Source organism: Momordica charantia (assembly GCF_013281855.1).
Source record: "Momordica charantia cultivar OHB3-1 chromosome 4 unlocalized genomic scaffold, Mcharantia_2.0 BLBB01000004.1, whole genome shotgun sequence".
NCBI classification, from domain to species: Eukaryota; Viridiplantae; Streptophyta; class Magnoliopsida; order Cucurbitales; family Cucurbitaceae; genus Momordica; species Momordica charantia.
In genome coordinates this window covers 1,333,568-1,349,083 of record NW_028275162.1, presented here as the reverse complement: position 1 = coordinate 1,349,083, position 15,516 = coordinate 1,333,568, and the positions used below count along the sequence as shown (strand labels likewise).

General features: G+C 40.3%; 5 protein-coding genes across 13 annotated transcripts; 2 read left to right on the top strand and 3 right to left on the bottom strand.

The window, feature by feature from the left end:
* Positions 1-505: 505 nt before the first annotated feature.
* Positions 506-2,024, top strand: FLA21 (FASCICLIN-like arabinogalactan protein 21 precursor). Its single transcript, XM_022280127.2, has one exon. The coding sequence runs from the start codon at positions 951-953 to the stop codon at positions 2,022-2,024; it is 1,074 nt and encodes a 357-aa protein (XP_022135819.1). The 5' UTR covers positions 506-950.
* A 74-nt stretch (positions 2,025-2,098) lies between these two features.
* On the bottom strand, positions 2,099-3,178 carry LOC111007679 (S-adenosyl-L-methionine-dependent methyltransferases superfamily protein). The gene has a single exon (XM_022280128.2). The coding sequence runs from the start codon at positions 2,980-2,982 to the stop codon at positions 2,293-2,295; it is 690 nt and encodes a 229-aa protein (XP_022135820.1). The 5' UTR covers positions 2,983-3,178; the 3' UTR covers positions 2,099-2,292.
* Positions 3,179-3,612: 434 nt separating this feature from the next.
* LOC111007677 (G-type lectin S-receptor-like Serine/Threonine-kinase) lies at positions 3,613-8,479 on the bottom strand. 3 transcript variants are annotated; one of them, XM_022280126.2, is made up of 8 exons: positions 6,196-7,849; positions 5,614-6,117; positions 5,374-5,520; positions 5,062-5,273; positions 4,769-4,979; positions 4,447-4,684; positions 4,211-4,361; positions 3,613-4,106 (listed from the first exon to the last, which is right to left on the bottom strand). In XM_022280126.2, exons 1-8 carry the CDS (start codon positions 7,535-7,537, stop codon positions 3,798-3,800), a joined length of 3,114 nt encoding a protein of 1,037 aa, XP_022135818.1. In that variant the 5' UTR covers positions 7,538-7,849; the 3' UTR covers positions 3,613-3,797. The 3 variants fall into 3 exon arrangements, 1 of the variants encoding a protein (XP_022135818.1); XR_002601009.2 differs by having other exon boundaries at positions 3,848-3,989; positions 4,458-4,684; positions 6,196-8,479; XR_015790274.1 differs by having other exon boundaries at positions 3,965-4,106; positions 4,458-4,684; positions 6,196-8,477.
* Positions 8,480-8,948: 469 nt separating this feature from the next.
* Positions 8,949-12,874, top strand: LOC111007516 (Outer arm dynein light chain 1 protein). Of its 4 annotated transcripts, XM_022279903.2 has the most exons (6): positions 8,949-9,096; positions 9,388-9,610; positions 9,982-10,429; positions 10,524-11,733; positions 11,862-12,008; positions 12,105-12,874. In XM_022279903.2, the coding sequence occupies exons 3-6, from the start codon at positions 10,379-10,381 to the stop codon at positions 12,707-12,709; spliced, it is 2,013 nt and encodes a 670-aa protein (XP_022135595.1). In that variant the 5' UTR covers positions 8,949-9,096; positions 9,388-9,610; positions 9,982-10,378; the 3' UTR covers positions 12,710-12,874. The 4 variants fall into 4 exon arrangements, with proteins under 4 accessions (XP_022135595.1, XP_022135596.1, XP_022135597.1 ...); XM_022279904.2 differs by lacking the exon at positions 8,949-9,096 and having other exon boundaries at positions 9,157-9,610; positions 9,982-10,198; XM_022279905.2 differs by lacking the exon at positions 8,949-9,096 and having other exon boundaries at positions 9,158-9,610; positions 9,982-10,198; positions 10,484-11,733.
* A 114-nt stretch (positions 12,875-12,988) lies between these two features.
* Positions 12,989-15,191, bottom strand: LOC111007518 (universal stress protein PHOS32). 4 transcript variants are annotated; one of them, XM_022279907.1, is made up of 3 exons: positions 14,005-15,191; positions 13,392-13,439; positions 12,989-13,181 (listed from the first exon to the last, which is right to left on the bottom strand). In XM_022279907.1, exons 1-2 carry the CDS (start codon positions 14,756-14,758, stop codon positions 13,429-13,431), a joined length of 765 nt encoding a protein of 254 aa, XP_022135599.1. In that variant the 5' UTR covers positions 14,759-15,191; the 3' UTR covers positions 12,989-13,181; positions 13,392-13,428. The 4 variants fall into 4 exon arrangements, with proteins under 4 accessions (XP_022135599.1, XP_022135598.1, XP_022135601.1 ...); XM_022279906.2 differs by having other exon boundaries at positions 12,989-13,184; positions 14,005-15,190; XM_022279909.1 differs by having other exon boundaries at positions 13,392-13,436; positions 14,005-15,190.
* Between the last annotated feature and the right edge of the window lie 325 nt (positions 15,192-15,516).

The window sequence follows — 15,516 nt, the reverse complement described above, 5'->3', positions numbered from 1 at the left end:
AAAGAAGAAGAATCTGGAGATTGTTGTGTACTGTTTGGTCTGAATATAAAAAATCGACTGTTCATATAGTGAAGAAGCTCCCAGTTCAAAATTATTTGTTGGGTTTTTGTTAAGCTGTTGATAAATTATTAAAATTGGTGTAAAATAAACTTTTGAATCCATCATTTTTTGGAATCCGTGTTTTATTTCCTCTCCAACCACTTCTTGGTCAAGCCTACCACCAGCGAGAAAAGAGTAGGGTTAAATGTTGATAAATTAGTAAATTTTTAGTAGTTGATAAACTTCAACTTTTGAATTTAGTGGTAATTTAATATAATAATCCATTAATTTAAACTTTTGATTCCGTATTAATTTAACTGGTCATGACTCATGACAGATTTTGAAGTGAAACTGGTCATAGATCTTTCCAGAATCCTGAGTATATGATTTCATTGGTTTTCTAAAGCAAAAGTCTCATTGGTTGGAAACGCGGAAATATATTTACTTTAATTTAAAGCCGAAAGTTTTCTTTATTATTATTTTTTAATTTAAATTTTCCTGTATATAAAAATTCGAATTTAATTTAACCACCAGTAGCCAAGAACTACAAATCACTCGGTTTGTCTCCCGCTGCCGCGGCCAGGAGATTCCGCCTTACCAACTTTGCCCCCATTTTTGTTTTGGTTAAATAATTAAATAATTTTATTTTTTTTCAGACATTTAGTTTCTTTTCCAACCAAATCAAAATTTTAAAATAAAAATTAAAACTAAGTCGAAACCATGTTTCTTTTATAAAATCGGCTGAGATAGCAAGGCCCAGGCCCATCTCAGATTGGGCATAGCCCAATTCAGAAATAAATTGGGCTTGGGCCTCCACCAGTCAAAAATCTGCTCCCCTACCCGCCACCAAAACCAGGAAACAGGCTTTCTTCTGACGCATCTTCAGTTGTGGAAACGCAGTAAAAAATCAAATGGCTAACTGTTCTTTCCAATGGTGGCATGCCCCAATCTTCTTCACCATCTCCGTAGTCTTGGCTTTCTTCGCCATCTCCGCCGCTCTGCAATCCACTTCCCACTCTGCAACTCCGCCGACCAAAGCCATTGCCGACGAGCTCTCGTTGAACGCATCAAGAGCTCTGAGAAGAGCCGGATTCAACACCATTGCCACGCTCCTTCAGGTCTCCCCTGAACACTTCTTCTCCGCTCAAAACTCCACCATCTTCGCCATTAAAGACTCCGCCATCTCCAACACCTCCCTCCCTCCATGGCTGCTCCGGAATCTTGTCCACTACCACACTTCCCCTTCCAAGCTTTCCATGGCGGACTTGCTCAAGAAGCCCCAGGGGGTCTGTCTCCCTACCCTGTTGAGGAGGAAGAAAATAGCAATCACTCGAATGGATTCGAATTCCAGATTGGTGGAGATCAATCACGTTCTTGTGACGGACCCGGATATTTTTCTTGGAGGAAACGTCTCCATTCATGGAGTTCTTGGACCGTTCTCTCCTCTGGATCCTATGGATGTTCGTCAGGGGTGGAGCTTCATTCAGGCGCCGTTCTGCGACTCGAACGCCACTCTAGTTTCAGATAATCTCGAAGCCAAGAACGGAATCGAAGTCGAGTGGAGAAGAATCATACGATGGCTTAGTGCTAATGGCTTTGTTTCTTACGCAATCGGATTGCAATCTGTTCTTGAAGGGATTCTTCAAGATTTTGAAGGGTTGAAATCGATTACAGTCTTTGCACCGCCGAACTTGGCGTCCGTAGCGTCTCCCTCGCCTGTGCTGCAGCGAGCTGTGAGGCTTCACATCGTTCCTCAAATGGTTACGTACAAATCACTCGCTTCCTCTCCGCCGAGAACTTTCCTCAAGACGCTCGTCTCCGGCCAAGATCTTGAGGTCCTCGGAGGAGTTAGGGTTCCGAGAGGAACGGTGGTCGTTAATGGTGTAGAGATAGTCTCGCCGGAGATTTTCCGGTCCGGTAATTGTGTAATCCATGGAATTTCCCGGTCGTTCGAGATCGTCGGTTTACCTCATTCATCAAGATGAATTCGCTTCAACTTGAGGAAATTCAACCCATAGAACATCTGTTCTGGTTCAGAACTCAGAATTCAGAATCCAGATTGTAATGAAACAGGAGGAAGAACATATAAAAGCAGAGAGGAAATTCTCGTCTGCATTTTCTGTACATTTTAGGGTTTCATTTCATACAAACTAAGAAAGAAAATTCTAACCAGAAAAAAAAAAAAGAAAAAAGAGAGAAACGAATCAAAAGCGAAAGGAAAAAAGAAAAGAGAAGAACAAATCGAATGATCGTCTATCGAGAAACTCTTTTCATTATAATCCGAGTCATTTTCAAGCCAGTTAACGTCACATTGACTGAATCTAGAAATCGCGATTTCGTAAACAACCCCACAATCTCCCCAACCTCTTCATCTCCACATTCCTCAACGACGACGACACAGACGCCTTTAGGCCTCACAGCTCTCTCCATCTCCGCCACGAATCGAGACGGAAACAGCGCCTCCGCCAAATGAGCACTGAACGCGAGATCAAACGCATGATCAAAAAACGGCAGATTATGCGGATCGGCGCGGCTGACCAAGGGCGGCGAATCCACCAATTCGACGCCGGTGACATCAACAACTCCCATCTGCGAGAGCGCCATGACCTCGTGGCCGGCTCCGGCGGATACGCAGATGACTTTGGTGTGGTTGTGGAGAAGACCTAGATCGCAAATCGGGCGGAAGAGTTGGGCGAAGGAGGAGAGCTTCTTGTGCCAGTCATTGGTGGACCAGAGGCGCTTGTTCTTCTTGGCGATGGAGACGAGCTCGCGGGGGGAGGAATCGCAGGAGGATTTGGGGAATTTGAGATGGGGTTTTGAGGGGGAATTCAGAGGGATGCAGGTTTCTGGGGTTTGGAGGAAGAGGAGGATGAGGGTGAAGGTGGCCATGGCAATGGAGCCGAATGAGATCCTGTTCAGAAAAAGCCGTACGTGCCGTTCCATTGGAATTCACCAGATTATGCAAATGCAACATTGACCTCTGCTCTGCTCCGAGACTCTCTTTGGTGCTTAAAAGTTTAGAGGAAGAGCCTACAAAATTGTTTCTCACTTTCCCATACCTTATCTAGTAACTCATTTTGCCCCTATCCAACGAGTTCATGTGTTATTAGTACTAAAAAATGGATCTATAATTTTTTTCTTTTTAAATATATAAATTATAAATCTATTATCAAAAATTACGAGGGAGGGAATTATTAGACAATATAAAAATTATATATATATATATTATATTGGATGAATTTTTAATTTAGTAGGGGTGATAAAATTTTTGGACTACACATTATATCTTCTCTCTTTGGAATCAAGCAATATAATAAATTAATTTTGTAAATATCACATTGTAATTTACCTGATTGATTGTAATAACGTTATTGAGTTGGGTTTGAATGATTTTTTTTTTCATATTTTAAAGAGCAAATAACATAATAATATTTAACCTCTAATATTTTATTGTGCACAATAAGTAGGGGTTGAAGGCTCGAACTTACAATCTCCTGGTTCGAAATAGATATCTTAACCAGTTGATCTATACTCAGGTTAGTAGCATCTATTTCGACTCGACTTGATGAGAGATTTAAAAGAAAAAAAAAAGTTTCTCCGTATAAATAATATTCAATACATAACATTTGTAATTCTCTTCAACGATCATCTCGACAAGTTAAAACTGGAGAGTACATTCTAAATAATATCAGATAGAGAATAAGGAAATGTGAAGCTCTACGTCAATAATAATTCATATGGAAAGACCTTTCTTTCTGCTATCTACCTTCTTGTAAGGTGACTGTCAACTCATTGTGGGAGAAGGTTTCTGGTTTGGTGGAGGACGAAGCTCGGCTCGAGGGGCACCTCCGCACGATGAATGCTGGTGGTTTTGGAGATGGGAGAGTCGCAGTTTCACTGCCGAGCATGAAGACGACATTCGACATGGTGGGTCGATCCCATGGATCTTCCTGCACACACAACAGCCCCACATTTAAACACTTCAAATATTCATCTCTTTTGCAGTTCTCGCTCACTGTTTGCTCCATCAAGTCCAAGCCTTTGCCTGTTATCCACAAATCCCATGCCTGAGATTTGAGAAAAATCAGTCCGAAACTCAAATTGATGAATCTGGGATACGAGTTCAAGAAGTTTTAAACTTCAGAAGGTTAAACAGAAGTATCAAACTTACATAGCCTAGAAGACTCAAAGCTTTCTCCGAGTGATAGAATCCCGTGTTCCTTTTTCCACTGATGATTTCAATCACAACTACACCGAAGCTAAAGACGTCAGATTTAACTGAAAATAAGCCATCCAGTGCGTACTCCGGTGACATGTATCCACTGTAGAACAAACAGAAAATTCAAGGAAATTGTGTGACATTATATTATGGAGCTGGTTTGATGATTTTTATTGCATGAGACTTACTAAGTCCCTACCACCCTTTTGGTATTTGTGGCAGTTTCTTTCCCTCCAAAGATCCTGGCCAGGCCAAAATCCGATATTTTGGGATTCATCTCCTCATCTAGAAGAATGTTGCTCGTCTTCAAATCTCTATGAATGATTCTCAACCTTGAATCCTGGTGAAGATAAAGAAGGCCACGAGCGATTCCTAAAATGACGTTGAAGCGCATGTCCCAATCTAATAGTATCCTCTGCTTTTGATCTGGCAAACAGTCAAAATAAGTCCATTTGTGGCACATAAATGTTAAGGAAAATGAAAGGACTGGAGAAGATTATGATAACGAACCAAATATAAACGCATCTAAGCTTTTGTTTGGCATATATTCATAAAGCAACATCTTTTCATCTCCTTCAACACAATAGCCCAAAAGTCTTACGAGATTTCGATGCTGAAGTTTCGCGATCAACAAAACCTCATTCCTAAACTCCTCAAAGCCTTGTCCTGAACCACTTGAGAGTCTCTTTACAGCAATCTCCTGACCACTAGGAAACTTGCCCTAAAAATGCAGTGATTCCAGCTATTCTTAAACCAGGAAAGCTTAAAATGACCATCAATGAGTTCTATTTAAGGATCTGTACCTTGTAAACTGGCCCGAAACCTCCCTGTCCAAGCTTATTTGCATTTGAGAAGTTCTCTGTGGCAATAAGAATTGTTTCCAAATCAAAAAATGGTATGTCTATTCCATTTGTGTCATCTTCCTTAAATCGGCCTGATTCAATCAGGTCTTTGACACGTCTCTCATTGTCATACAAGTGAAGCATTGATTCTTTTTGGCTGTTTCCCCTGCTTTCTGATTCCAAAGACGATAGACTGTATTTAGATTTAAAGGAAAAGGGATGAAATTATTAGTATATAATTGGCTTCACTAAATTGAAGAACTTCAAAATTACCTTGTCTTTCAATGAGCCCAGTCTTGGAGAAGTAAATATAAAATACAGTACTTGAGAGAATCATCAGAAAGACTATACATATGATTGTCGCAACGATAATCACAGAGAAGGTCATTTTTCCTCTTCCATCCTTCTCTTTGTTGTGATCTACATTACAGCAATAAGGAACTGATGTAAGAAACTTTTTTGTAGCTATTGGCTCCCGGGATAACCAAAAACATCAAATACAATGGTTCTTACCTGTACTGCAGTTCAAGCCCCAGCCATTCCAATGGAAGTTTGTTATACAAAGGCATCTTTGATTTCCATCTTTAGTCATGTTGCAAGTTGAATAAGGCCAGTCTTTGCAGTCGGTAGATGAAGAACAAGTGGGTTCCAATGGCGGCTCCCAACCGATTTCAACTTCGTTGCTGGTTTTCAGAGAAAAGTTCTCTGGATTGGTCTCCTTAAAGTTGCACCAGTTGGTAACATGGAATGGAGACGACTGGTTCAGCTGAAGGGTTTTGATTATCCAATTCTTATCACCACAATCACCAGCATCGTTAGTTTGAATGACAAATTTTCGTGCTTCTGAATTGATGAATTTAACTTTATACATTCCACCTGGTGCTGCAAAGGTTACCTGGCCAGTAGTCACATTGCAGTTAAAACTCAAGTACATGGGGTCGCCACAGTTAGGTCCGGTGCTAAGCGGGTAAGGAATGAGATTTGTGCCACATGTTTCACAATTCCTGACCGTCAGTTCTGCAGAAATGCAAACTCCAGATCTTTAGAATCATAACTGAAAATTAATTATTTGAAAATAAAAATAGACAAACATACCTAGATCTCGAACTGCTACTCGGACGTTGAGGTCACGGCCATTATCAAACTCATCCTCAAGATTGTTGAGATCTCCAGACCAAATCCAACAAGCGGAATTATCAATCCCACTGTGCCTTGTGATATTAGCTTCCACATACGAGTAAGCCTGGCACTGGCAGTTGTTAAGACACTCCAACTTGCAATCAGAGTCATCCTTTGCATTGAACTGGAAGTCTGGGTTCCCAGATTTCATCATCTTTAGACTCAAGAACGTGTCGCTTTCATCGTCGATACCACACATTGGTGACTTTCTGTTGCATCCACCAGAATAATCTCCGATATTCCAACTCTCTGGAGAGGCAGGCTCGAAACCAGGGAGACATTTGCAAGCCACACCGCCCTTACTATTACAGCTAGCAAAATTTCCGCACACATTATACACACTGCACCTATCTCTTGGCTCCACCCAAATCTGAGACCAGACTCTGTGATCATCCCAGTTTAGATATTGAAGCTGGCCGGAGCTGTTCAATACTAGCCTTGTATCAATGTATAATGATGATGTCAGACGTGGCACGGAGACGTTGGAGACACCTTTCGATGAGAAATTTGACAACAGGTATAACAATGCAGCAGGCATCTTATCAGTGGTAATAAACTTACCTGAAACACCACTTTTCCAATATTTAACCGATCTCTTCCAAATGACATATTGGCCACCGTCTTGGTCTAGCTGAAAAGTGAAGTTCCCTTGACCGGGGTCCTCATAGCTCTTCCATGAAGTCAGCACTAAGTTATCATCCATTACCATGCCAGGAAGAAATGTATCAGTTGGGTAATCAAAACTCTGCCAGAGGATTTTCTCAGAGAAGTCTTCTTGATCTTCATAGCTCAAAATCAGATTCCCATTATCCATTAGCTTCAGGGTCCTGGAACCGATTATTGGATGACCAATTTTTGTCGACCAATAAAGATTCCAATTTCCATCGGATACTTTGAGGTTGCCATCATCTTCAATGGTAAAGACACCATCTGAACCCAAAAGTGGCCTGTCTCTATTGGCAACCCAAACGACCGTTCTTGGATTTGATTTGTAGTACCATATTCCCACATATCTTCCCCTTTTAGAGCTGCCATACGGTGTAAAAAATCCGAGTTCAAATCTTGCTCCTGCCGAAATAAGAGTATCCCCTCTCTCATCAATTATGCAGCTCTTAAATTCTAAGGTATCTTTAGGAATGCAATTAACTACAGAAATAAAAAACACAAATGAGTACAAAAGGAAAAAAGATATCAACTCCTCTGCAGACCAGCTGATGGCGACCAAGTTCCTGTAACTTCTTCTTCTGGCCACCATCATTTCACTGCTTCTGCTATGCAACAAACATGTTCCCTCCCCTCTATTTTGATCTTCCTCGATTCATCCTTATGATTTTTAAATTAAAAGTGATTTTAAAAGTAATGTAAAAGATCAGACTGGCGAGGAACATTTTCCTTTTTGGTTTCAACAACAATACAAAAATGTCGCTTTCCAGCCCTGGTCCGCATGATCAAGCCATTTACCAATAAACACTGTGCATAATTTTACTAATATAATAATAGTCTGAATATACCAAACATGTGAATAATTGTATAAAGAGATCACCACCATGAAATATGTCTAGAATAGAAGCTCATCTGGAATAAATGACACATATCCTACAAAGAGAGCCAATTTTTCAGAGTAAAGTTGCACAAGTAAACACTCATTTCTTGGTTCAGATTTCAAACCCAAGATAATAAACAATCGTGCTCTAAACAACACTAGTTCACAACTTTTTTCCCCATTTACAAGTGCAAATTGATAATCAGAAAGTATAAATTGGGTGTTTTTATTTGTCTAAGCTGAATTATTGGAAAGCAATATGGACGGCCAAGGTCAAGATTTACTGTTCTTGTCAAGTCCATCTTTCCATTAGTGGACCCATAACTCCACCTTTTTCCTATATCTTTATGAGAGAAAGAGACTAAAGGCAATAGGCTACATAATTTGATCAACCCTAACTTTTATTCATCTTTATTTGGGCGGGCGATTCTAATGTACGAAAAACTATCTACCTCTTTCGGTTATTTAATTCAAGGAAAAGAGACCCACCGAAGACTTTCGTCGATTTCAGTCTTTTATGTTACAGATGGTGCGATTCTATAGCCTGAAACACCATCGAGCAGTACAATTCGAAAAAAAGGTCAAATCTGAAATTGGCAAACCCTAGGCAGGAAACAACAGATGTTTGAAAATTTGAAGAAGACTAGAAATGGAAGTTAAGCAAACTATGGACTGAAAACAAGAGACGTTTGAAAAAACCCATATTAAAGATCAAGACCTGCGGTTTCTGATTCCCCATTTTGACGCTTTACTGAAGATTGGAAGAGAAGAATTCACTACAGTTTTGCGACTTGTCGATTTGCGGAGCCTGTGACGTCCCAAAGACGACATTATGAGGAAATAAAGCATTCTATTTAGCTAAATTACACAAAATCAGCGGTTTTAACCTTTTAAAATTTTGAATAATACCCGAAGTTACTTTTAATTAGAGGAATTGTGAAATTTTAAGAAAATTAGATATTTTTACTTTTAAGTTTTCTGTTCTTCACAACGAAGATGAAGAAGAAGAATGCTCCAAATCTCAAATTATGCTGTCATCTACAGCTGGGGCATGGCAAAAGAAGCTCTAGTGGCTATTGTTAGCCTGAATTGATATTATCTTCCAGACCCCACAAAAAAATTCATACAAATTCTGCATTTTTATCGGCCACAAGTTTAAAAAATTAATGTTTGAGGAAAAAGATGGTGAGAGAAAAAATTAAGAAGTAAAAATAATGAATTGGGTGTAACTTGTAAGCCGATGGTGGAGCGGCAAGCTTTGCGGCTAATACAAGGTAAGGAGTTCATCAATTAATATCAAATTAACGAGAGAAGGAAACAAAAAGTGGTTCTAAATTATCTTCTAATGGCTCTTTTTTTCGTTTTTTTTTTGCTTCTTCACTTTTTGAATTTGTGGACTAAATTTTCGTTGGGGTTTGCGAATAATTAAAGTTAATTACGTGGGTTAGTGATACATTTTGATTTGCCGACTGGAATCAATTCCCATCTCTTCTTTCCTTCACCGATTGTTTTATTCCCTCTAATTCTGTCCTTAATTTTTATCTGCTTTTCTCTAATCCGAACAGAATTAGTTCCCAGAAAAATGTTTGAAAATCTGTGGCCGTCGATTTTCGCTCTCAAATCATGGTGTTAAAGCCTAGGGTTACCATCAATACTATCAGGCTGACGTTGAATGGCAACAATATAAACCCACGGGTTGCCTTTACTTTCGTATTCATCACCAGAAAGACAGGAGAAGGGCTTCTCCATGAGATTGAAGTTTTTCCTTAATCATGTTGAGTGAAGAAGGTTAGATCTTCGATTCCTCCATTTGTTTTTGTAATTGAAACTCCGTTCTTTTCTGGGTTTCCCGTTTCACGGGAGAATTAGTCATTTTGCATTGCCTGCGATTCTGGTATCCTCTGGATTTTGTTTGATCGTAACTCTTCATTTTAGTTGAATCTCTGAGTTCCAACGGATCCTCTACAAATATTTGATCGATAGAAGTTGCTGAAATCATGTTTATGTTATCGCAAGAATTGTTCGATCAGATTTGGATGGAAACAGAACCATTTGCCATGACCATGAACATCTTTAGATTCCTCTATGTGTGGATGGTTGTTCGTTTATGAATCTGTATTTATGTTTTTTTTCTTTTTCTTTTTCTTGTTATCTATCAGGTCTGCGTCTCTTCTACATGTATTGGTTCAGCTTCTCGTAGTGGGAAAATAATTCTCTTCACTCTGGCCGCTGCAACCACCTCAAATTCTTCTCGCACCTACACATGGGTGTGGGATAATGGAGTGATTTCTCTTGGTGTTCTGAGGAAGTCAAGATCATCACACATTTGGAGATTGTGTCGTGTTTTAGAGGGTTTGTCGCTCGATTATGGTTAAGGTTATTCTTGGCTAAAAACCGTCGAACTATCTATATATTTGCCTGTTGTTCATTGTCTTGTAAGGATTATACTCTTGTTTAAGGCTTGTCATAAGACGAGCGAGTCAGGTTATGGCTAATGTTATGCATAATGCAAATCTAGGCTATCTGTGGATGTAGTTTTTCAGTTGCTTCTCCGCAATGGTTAGATTTTTTTGTTTCCATGCTCACATCCATAACCACAAACTAAAGGTAAATGGAAGATTTTCTTCTCGGCATTGACGTAAATCGCTTCTATTAATACAGGTCGTGTATAATTGATTTCATCTGTCCGTGTCATATACAGAAAATGGGTCAACCGTCTGCTACCGAGGAAATGCCAAAGACACTCCAAGATCTTTCTCCAAGTAAGGTCTCAGAGGATGCGCCTCAGATTACAAGTCCTAATCAGTTGTTGGCAAAGACAGGGACTGCTAAACAAGATACTAACAGTCCAAATCACATGGCTTCCATCATTGAGAATAGCATATTGGTCAATCAGACGTGCGACCTTAAGAAAAGTCAGTCTCTAGGAAGCATGCCATATGGGGATAGGTCAGTTGCTGCAGATAAGGACACTGAAGATGGCATCATAGACCAGGTATTTTCCTGTGATAGTTCCCAATGTAGGTTTGAAATTTCTGATTCTGGAAAGGCTCGAGGGATAAGCATTTCCGATCGGTTTAAAGACACCATAGACTCGGAGTCTTTTCGTCTAAGTTCAGATCCTGTTATATCAGAAGCAATCTTCTCTACTGATGACCTAGCATATAGAGAAATGGAAGGTGGTGGAAATGATGGTTCTTCGTTGTGCATTGAGAGTGTTGGTGATACTGGGAATCATACACCTCACACCACACAAATGATTGTAAAATCATGTTCAATGCCCAACTTTGATGCTTCATCACCTGTTTCTGGTGGTTGTTCTCCCTGTAACGATATGCTTTCTGAAGTTCTCCAACTCTTAGATCCAGGGCATGGAGCGATGACACTTAATGAGATGGAAGTGCAGGAAAATCGATGCCAATCAAGAGAAGATAGTATGCTCGAGACTGAGAAAATTTATTTTGAGAATTTGTCAGATGATGGTAATGAATCTTATCCTGCTATAGTGGAAGACTGGAGAACACCAGTTGCAGATGAAGTAAATCCAAGGGAAACTCTACAAGGAGGAACTGTGGTTCAGCAGTTTGATGAACCGCAGAGCAATGATTTCAAGATTAAGCGAATTGAGGAGTGGGTTAGCGATCTTCAAATTTGTAGCCCGGATGAAACAACTGAAGTCTTTGAATCTGCTGCTAATGAAGTGGAAAGAGAACCTCATATCGAAACAGGTTCCAGTGCTGGACGAATGGATTCCAAAGCGACTGCGGGCATGGAAGCTGCAAAGAGATATATTTCTTCAATGAATGCAGCAGCCACTACTGCGCAGTTGGCAAATCATGGGTTGGCTGTGGTTCCATTTCTTAGTGCATTTGTAAGCTTAAAGGTGCTCAATTTATCAGGAAATGCCATAGGTTTGCATCCGTGACTTAAACTCTACTGTTCAGAATTGATCTCTTTCTTGACATTTTCATTATTACGTTGATCAGCTGGTGAAACGCAACATTTTGATAATACTGGTTATAATCCGTTATATTTGCAGGAAAGATTACTGCTGGTGCTCTACCACGGGGGTTGCATAGCCTGAATTTGTCTAGAAACAATATCGCGACTATTGAAGGCTTACGGGAACTGACCCGACTTCGTGCGCTGGATTTGAGCTATAATCGGATATGTCGAATTGGACATGGTATGTTCCCCAAATTCAAAACTTCGTTTTGTTTGAAGACTGAACAAGGTTTGCAAATCTTCCCTCTGATATCTCCTTTTAATATCTTGGTGAAAGGCCTGGCTTCTTGCTCATCGTTGAAGGAGTTGTATTTAGCTGGAAATAAAATTAGTGAAGTAGAGGGTCTTCACCGGCTCTTAAAATTGACCATACTCGATCTGCGCTCTAACAAGATCTCGACGACCAAGAGTCTCGGCCAACTTGCTGCCAATTACAATTCTTTGCAAGCCATCAGCCTGGAAGGAAACCCAGCACAGAAGAATGTTGGAGATGACCAGCTGAAGAAACAGATGCAGGGCCTTCTCCCACATCTGGCTTACTACAACCGACAAGCCACGAAAGGCAGTATCCTGAAGGACGGTGCTGATAGGTCAGTACGGCTAGGAATAAGTAGCCATCAATTCGAGCATGGAACCAGAATAGATCACAAGGGCGTGAGGAAGATTGCTCAGAGTCACAGAAGTCACGGGTTGGCCTCGCCAAGACGATCCAAGCTTCGGCAAGGACATGCCTCTGCCCTGCCCCCTACTGGAACTGGAAGTAAATCAAACAGTAGTAATCGGCACCACCATCAGGACATTAGCAGCAGACAGATCGAGTTTATTAGATCAAACTCCCATATGCGGCGGAGTCGAAGCGAGGGAACACTGGCAGATTTTTGAGTTAATACCAAGCACAATGTACTTGTTGAATGAGTTGAGCTATGAGTGCTAGCAATCTATGGGGCTAGGCTATCATTGATTTTGTTAAGCACATTAGTGTCTTTTGAACTGTGTTGTTTCATGTCGAATAATCTCAAGTCCACCGATTCGAGGTGATTTAGTTCATTTGAGCATTCAGAATATCATATTCATCTCCTATCTGCATCACTAAAATCGCATAACTTGGCTTCAGAGGATTGCTCTAAACTTAGAAGTAGAAGTTATAGAAAGAACAAGAGATGGACGAACATTTATGAACTATTTATTAGTGTGAAAGGAGAACACATAGGTACAATTCAAAGTCTGAACATGCAATTTTTTTTGTATTTCCAACACAGGGTATGAATATTTTCACCATGTACAAACACGAAACTTCTTCAAAGTCAATTCATTTCACTCAGCAGTCTTCTCTACGTTTGCCACGTGCAATCAACTTCTGCATTAAAAGCTCAAGCATGTGAGCACTTCTGGTGGCTATTGCTAAAAAGTCAGAGTTTATGGCATTAAAAATTGTGAATAAGTATAGGCCACTCCAGAATCTAGATTCAATCAAACGCAGAGCGTTGTCAGCATACCAAAATAAGGAATGAAAACAGAGTTACTAATGAATCGTTGAGCTGAGTGCAGTTAGAAATTAACTTACACGGGAAGTCTACTGGCCTCAGCATCGTTCGTCTCGTTCAACCATCTGCTGAATAGCAAAGACAATATATGAACAGTGTTGTCTAGATGACCATATTTACATCTGAATTTTAAATAGAGTAAGACGAAGGCCAAATTGATATACCTCAAAATCGAGAAGGCTCTAAAACAATTACCAAAAACGGAAGTCTAAATTTTTATGAAAAACTAGAATCCGAACAGTTCTCTAAAAGATGTTCCAAGCAACTTAGTCCATCGCAGTCCACAACAATGAACAAACTCGCCTAGATAGTGGCAATCGTACAGACAGCGATATATCACACAAGCAAACCAACTTTCTAAATCTTGACGCTCTTCGTTTTGCTCACTACTACTAAAAATCTAATAAATGAATCGTGGACAATTACGGTAACCCACTTGAGAAAAGTGGAGGAGAATCCAATGATGAACTAAGAAGGGTGGACATATCCAATTTCAGGCCAAGAATCTCATAATATCGAAAGAAAAGAAAATCCAAGAAATGGACGAGCGCCAGAGTAAATACCCAAAAACTAACACGCAAAAAGACGACACACGGCCCCAAGATTTAGGTAAATAAAGTCAAGAACTCGAACCTTTGAGCTCGTCGTCGGCATCATGATACTCCTGCTCGTCTTCAGGCACTGGATCAAGTTCCACATCCTCTCCAATGATACTTTTCATCGAGCGGCCGGTGCTTCCATCACTATCATCCTCTCCACCACGAGAACCTTCCTTGTCATCCGGATACCTCACCACCACCACCGGACATACACAATGGTGAACGCAGTAATCGCTAACGCTCCCAAGTCGGCCCTTAGTGATTCGCTTGGAGGCGCCAAAGCCACGGCTCCCCATGATAACAGCGCTGAGCCCTAACCTTTCGACCTCCAAGCACAGCCTTTCTTTCATGTCGTGGTCTTTGACTATGTGAATCTTGAAAGGAATATTGGCCTCCACTAAAGGTTGGGCCAAGTCAGTGGCCTTGGTCGTCGTGAAGTTGTCGAAATCGTCCTCAAGCATTCTTTGCGATTCCTCCGCGCTAACGCCATCGCTGCTGCTATTCCTTTGATGAAGGTCAAGCGATCCCCAATCCGCTCCATAAAGAACGCTGGTGGGTCGCACATGAAGAAAAAACACCAAATCGCGGGGTCGGAGATAGTTCTGTACAGCCCAACGGACGGCGTACGCGCTCTCGTCGCTCAAGTCAACAGCGATTGCAATTCTCCGTTGGGAGTCCGATGAATGGCGTGGCGACAGAAGGATGCTCGGCGACGGCGGTTGGATTTGACCGGCGGCATTAGGATCCACAGTAGAATCCGAGTCCGATCGCGTAGGTTGAAGATCCATTCTGTAGAGAATCACGGTGTTGGAATGCGATCGGAAACAGAAGACGAAGAAAAGATTCGATACGCAAGAAGAGGGAAAGACTGGTCCAGAGAAAGATAAAGAAAGAACAAGAACTCAGAATGAAAATGGAGGATCGATTAATGGAAACATGAGGAAGACGGAAAATCGCAAACTAGAAATGGTTAAAAAGGCGTTGGAGAATAGACCGACGATTTGTTCTACGACCAAACCCTAACGGCATCGGCAATTCATTAATTTAATCTTCTTCCTTAATCTTTATCATTATCATTTATCAGTCGCATTAGTCACCGCGCGAACACGGAAACGACTTTCTTTCCTTTTCCTTTCGTTCTTTTTTCTGTTTTCTTTTCGTTTCTTTTCCTTGCCAGCACTTATGACCTGTTTTTATGGTGTAGAAGGTATTTATAGATTTACTTAATAAAGACTCCCATGGTAAATGTTTTTTTTCCCCAGGGAAATTAATATTTTAAAGAACAATTTGGCATGTAAAAGTTAAAATTTTTACAGGTGAGTCAACTTTAATTTAAGCTTTCAATTTTATCCATTTTAATAAATATTGTAATTAATACTCTCTCAATATTAAATTATAAGAAATCTAACACAACTAGAAAAACCAATATCCTTAAATAAGAAGAAACTCTTCTAACCATAAGAATGCTAATATATTTAGTCACAAATCTCTAGAGAAAATAGAAAATATAATTAATTGAGAGTATTAATTGCATCATTTATTCAAG

Bases quoted from the DNA above. Each gene is read 5' to 3' on its own strand.
- FLA21 (XM_022280127.2), top strand. From the start codon at position 951: ATGGCTAACTGTTCTTTCCAATGGTGGCATGCCCCAATCTTCTTCACC.
- LOC111007679 (XM_022280128.2), bottom strand. From the start codon at position 2,982: ATGGAACGGCACGTACGGCTTTTTCTGAACAGGATCTCATTCGGCTCC.
- LOC111007677 (XM_022280126.2), bottom strand. From the start codon at position 7,537: ATGATGGTGGCCAGAAGAAGAAGTTACAGGAACTTGGTCGCCATCAGC. The intron at 4,362-4,446 runs GTAAGTCTCATG...TTTGTTCTACAG, and splicing joins AAAAGGGTGGTAGGGACTTA to TGGATACATGTCACCGGAGT. The intron at 4,107-4,210 runs GTAAGTTTGATA...CTCAAATCTCAG, and splicing joins CTTTGAGTCTTCTAGGCTAT to GCATGGGATTTGTGGATAAC.
- LOC111007516 (XM_022279903.2), top strand. From the start codon at position 10,379: ATGGTTAGATTTTTTTGTTTCCATGCTCACATCCATAACCACAAACTA. The intron at 10,430-10,523 runs GTAAATGGAAGA...TGTCATATACAG, and splicing joins TCCATAACCACAAACTAAAG to AAAATGGGTCAACCGTCTGC. The intron at 12,009-12,104 runs GTATGTTCCCCA...TCTTGGTGAAAG, and splicing joins GATATGTCGAATTGGACATG to GCCTGGCTTCTTGCTCATCG.
- LOC111007518 (XM_022279907.1), bottom strand. From the start codon at position 14,758: ATGGATCTTCAACCTACGCGATCGGACTCGGATTCTACTGTGGATCCT.